Genomic DNA, 3,935 nt, shown 5'->3' with positions numbered 1-3,935 from the left:
GTGGAGCCTCGGCTGCATTCTGGCAGAGTTGTTCACCGGTTTTCCACTGTTACCAGGCGAAGATGAGGCGGATCAGCTGGCGTGCATCATCGAAATGCTAGGCATGCCGCCACAACGATTGCTGCAAAACTCGAAACGGTCGCGTCAGTTCATCAGCTCGAAGGGCTACCCGAAGTACTGCACCGCGACGGCAATGCCGGACGGTACGACAGTGCTAAGCGGGGGTCTCTCGAGACGAGGGAAGCTGCGCGGCCCGCCGGGCTCGCACGATCTCGAGCGCGCCCTGAAGGGTTGCGACGATGTGTTGTTTCTGGACTTTCTCAGGCGTTGCCTCGTGTGGGAACCGGAATGTCGAATGACACCGAACAAAGCATTAAGGCATCCGTGGCTACGCCGTCGATTACCGAGGCCACCGGGCGACAAGAACGACACGCTACCAGCGGTGACATCGGCGCAACCCGCGACAACCGGCGGCGGTCCCACCCTGAGAACATCCGCATCCGGCAGCAGGAGTTCCAGCAAGACTAACAGTCTGCAGAGCAGCAATAACACCAGCGACGACATCTCAACGAATAAAACAACGGCTCAGCAGACGAGAGGGAACCGTTTAGTAGAGGACATGGTATCGGCTTATGCGGGTTATTCGTACAATACGTCCCAATTACACGGTGGTACTTGGGGCACAACGGGGGGATTAAGCAGTGGCCACCAATCACTGAACTCCATTAGCGGGACTGGTGGCGGCGGTGGCGGTGGCGGCAGGAGCTCCTCCAGCAAGACTAACAGTTTGCAGGGCGGCAATAACACCAGTGACGACATTTCCGTGAATAAAACGACAGGTCAGCAAAGGGGTAACCGTTTGGTCGAGGACGTGGTGTCCGCTTACGCGGGTTACTCGTCAGCGTACGGCGCGTCCCAACTGCACGGCAGTACTTGGGGCACGACGGGGGGACTGAGCAGCGGCCACCAGTCGCTCAATTCCGTCAGTAGCAGGAGTTCCAGCAAGACGAACAATCAGTTGCAGAGCGGTAACAATGCATCGAGCGGCGATCTTTCCGCGAGCAAGACCGAACGTCAGCAGCAGAGAGAGCGCACAAGCGAGTTGCCGGTAACGATCTTCGATCCCTACCCACTCGGGTCTTACGGTTGTCTGTCCGAGTCCCAATTGCATAGTAGTCATCGATCGAATCAGAATAGCAGCCATCAGTCGCTCAATTCTGTCGACGGTGCGACGACCGGCAAGTCGCAACGCGCTCGTCAGACGCACCAGACGCAGCAGCAACAGCAGCACAATAACAATGGCGCGTCGCACGACAGTTACGGCTCTCACGGCTCCTCGAGCAGCTCCAGCCGGTTGGTACTCTCGTTCCAACCGGGGATCCAGGAGATCCTCGAGGAGTTGAGACGATAGGCCAAGACGTGACGCCAGTCGTCTCTTTCTCCTCCCTTCGGTTCGCTCGTTCGTTCGCTGCCGTTCTAGGCATTGCTACTGACGAGCGTTTCGTCATGAAACGGTCGCGCGGATTCCTCATAGATGGAAGGGAACGCATAATGTAAAGATAAGGATGATCCGATCCCGGTCACCTAATAACGTGAAACTCGGCTGTGTCTCGCTGCCTGCCGTTCGGGCGACCGTCTGACTGCGCCACCTCGACATGGCGTCGAGGAAGGTTACTTGCGGTCGAAAGGGTGGGTGGCTGTCTTATCATCGATCTCGGATACCGCTGTGATTCACGCGTCGCGTTTCTACGGTCGCTGTGGTTGACTCGATGAGACTTGAATCGGTTATAATTTGGTGAAAAGAGGCGAGATCTATTTTCTATGAAATACGCTGCTTGTAGGTTGAAGGTAGAGTGTTTATCTCTTAAAATTAAAAAGCGAACGTCTAACGTTATCGATGGAATTGAAGACGTTTAACGTTATCGATGGAATTGAAAACGTTGATTGTGAAGAAAAATCGTACGAGTCCGAAAAAAAAAGATTGAGCGAAGGAAGGCTTATTTTCGCGGATTTGTCACCAATGTTATAACCAATATTATAACTTTCATGCCTCACGCCTAGCCTGGCGCTACAAAGTCGATTGCGCGATAAATCTCGAAATCGTACCTTCAGCCACGGCGACATCGTCTCGCGTTGCTCTCTGGTCCGCTCGTTTCGGGGTTCATTCCCATTGCCATTGCCTTCGCCGTGAAAATATGCGGTCGGTACGCTTTTCAATAAGAGACGAATTTTTCCGCTATGACAATACCTTAAGAACTCTAGCAAAGCGTCAGAAATCCGCGTAAATAGAGTATAGAGCGATTCAACACGCGATTGTGCGTCTTAAAACACTCGTCGTCGAGTCCTTTGCGGAACGTACAATCATGGAGTCAAAGGACCTTTTCTTCTTCTCGAAACGTGCCGGAAATCGTGAGGACGATCTCGACATTCGACACAACTCGACTATATGAGGCACTCATTCACCGCTCGGTTGTGTTTCGCCCTTTGTAAAATTGGAGTTTACATTTTATTCAAGATGAACGATGAAACATGAAATCCAATTTTTCCAGATCTGTGTAACAAATCGACTGATCGAGGATAAGTATAGAGACGTATGTAAATATTACTGTCAGCTTTGTTGCAATGCATAATACACGAATCATTTATCCTTCCTCGTTGGCGCGACGTATTTTCTTCAACACAATCGATTTCACCGGAGATGAGACGACAGGCCGTGTCGGATTAATCGCAAACAGAAGTCAGCTGGCCTCAAAGGAATCGTCGATTGATTTACATTCACATAAGTCTCGGTTCATGAATCATGATTAATGCACGTCGATCGTCTCTTACGAGCCGTCGACGCTGCGCGGGAGTAGTTCGAGCGACCTGGAGGTCATTGTGCCAAGGGAAGCCCGGGGAAACCGCGACGGTTCGATAGGTCGTACATGATGTAGCACGTCAGATATATCGTCGTGCCGCGATGTCGCCGAGAACGGCGGCGCAGGTATAACGATTCGCTCACAATAGGCGTGATGAAGAAGTATATGACTGAATAGAATAATTTGCCGCTGATTTTGAAGACACTGTCGTCTCTCTGTGATTTGAAAGAAAATAACGAAATGTATTTTTCCGTCATCAATACGTCCGATTTGTTGCACATACTTGACAAAAGCGCGACAGCAATTCGAGCTTGAAAGTTCATAGATCGAACCAATTGAATCGCTCATGAAGAACATTGTAAAAATATGACGATGCGATCTTGTATAGTTTATAGCTTTTACGAATTTCTTTTTGTAATTTTATTTTGTAAATAAAATGTGTTAAATTTTTTGTACTGTATGCGTTTAGATATGTGTTTATATAGTGTTTGTTTTAATCTAGTAGAACGGGACACGTTAAGCAATTATTATTTTAATATTTCTTTTTAATTTCTTGAAATGAGCCGAAAGTATTTTTTTTTTATCCTTTTGACGCTAACTTTTAATTGTTGTAATTAATTATGCACTTTATTATTCTTTTTATTCCGTTTTATTGTAATTATGCGGCTCCTATAGGGAATAGAGGAAGCTGCCTTCCCTGCATCAAATTGCTCATTACACGAATCCATTAGTGATGAATTATGAACACTCATTACGGTTTCAACCGAACTCGAAGTTCAGTCAATTCTGAAATGAGTTTTGATTATAAAAGCAAGCGCGGTGAACCGGGGAAACGTCGTATTTTCCGACGCTCTAGCGTTTAATTCGATGCGATGAACGGCGCGACGTGCAATTTACGACGGGAAGAATCGCGCCCGGTTTGTTAACTTCTCTTGGCTTCTTCTGAGCTAACTGGGTTAATTTCCCCCTCGCGCATTCTTGTGTCGGTGCTTATTATTCGCGCTGCGTACATCTTATCGAGGATGAAAATGCCCCGTGTTCAATAGCGGCTTTCTATCCACGCGGGTCTCACTCGGG

General features: G+C 48.7%; 1 protein-coding gene across 1 annotated transcript in view; it reads left to right on the top strand.

The window, feature by feature from the left end:
- Positions 1-2,742, top strand: part of LOC108728052 (dual specificity tyrosine-phosphorylation-regulated kinase 2) — a 52,871-nt gene extending 50,129 nt beyond the window's left edge. Inside the window, exon 3 of the mRNA XM_018456402.1 lies at positions 7-2,742. Coding sequence (XP_018311904.1) covers positions 7-1,411 — 1,405 coding nt within the window. The 3' untranslated portion in view covers positions 1,412-2,742. The remainder of the gene's footprint in view (positions 1-6) is intronic.
- The last annotated feature ends 1,193 nt before the right edge of the window (positions 2,743-3,935 follow it).

The sequence above is a fragment of the Mycetomoellerius zeteki genome, unplaced genomic scaffold (genome assembly GCF_001594055.1).
Source record: "Mycetomoellerius zeteki isolate Tzet28-1 unplaced genomic scaffold, Tzet1.0 scaffold58, whole genome shotgun sequence".
NCBI classification, from domain to species: Eukaryota; Metazoa; Arthropoda; class Insecta; order Hymenoptera; family Formicidae; genus Mycetomoellerius; species Mycetomoellerius zeteki.
Note: the sequence above shows the minus strand (reverse complement) of the source record. Positions and strands in the feature narration are given on the sequence as shown.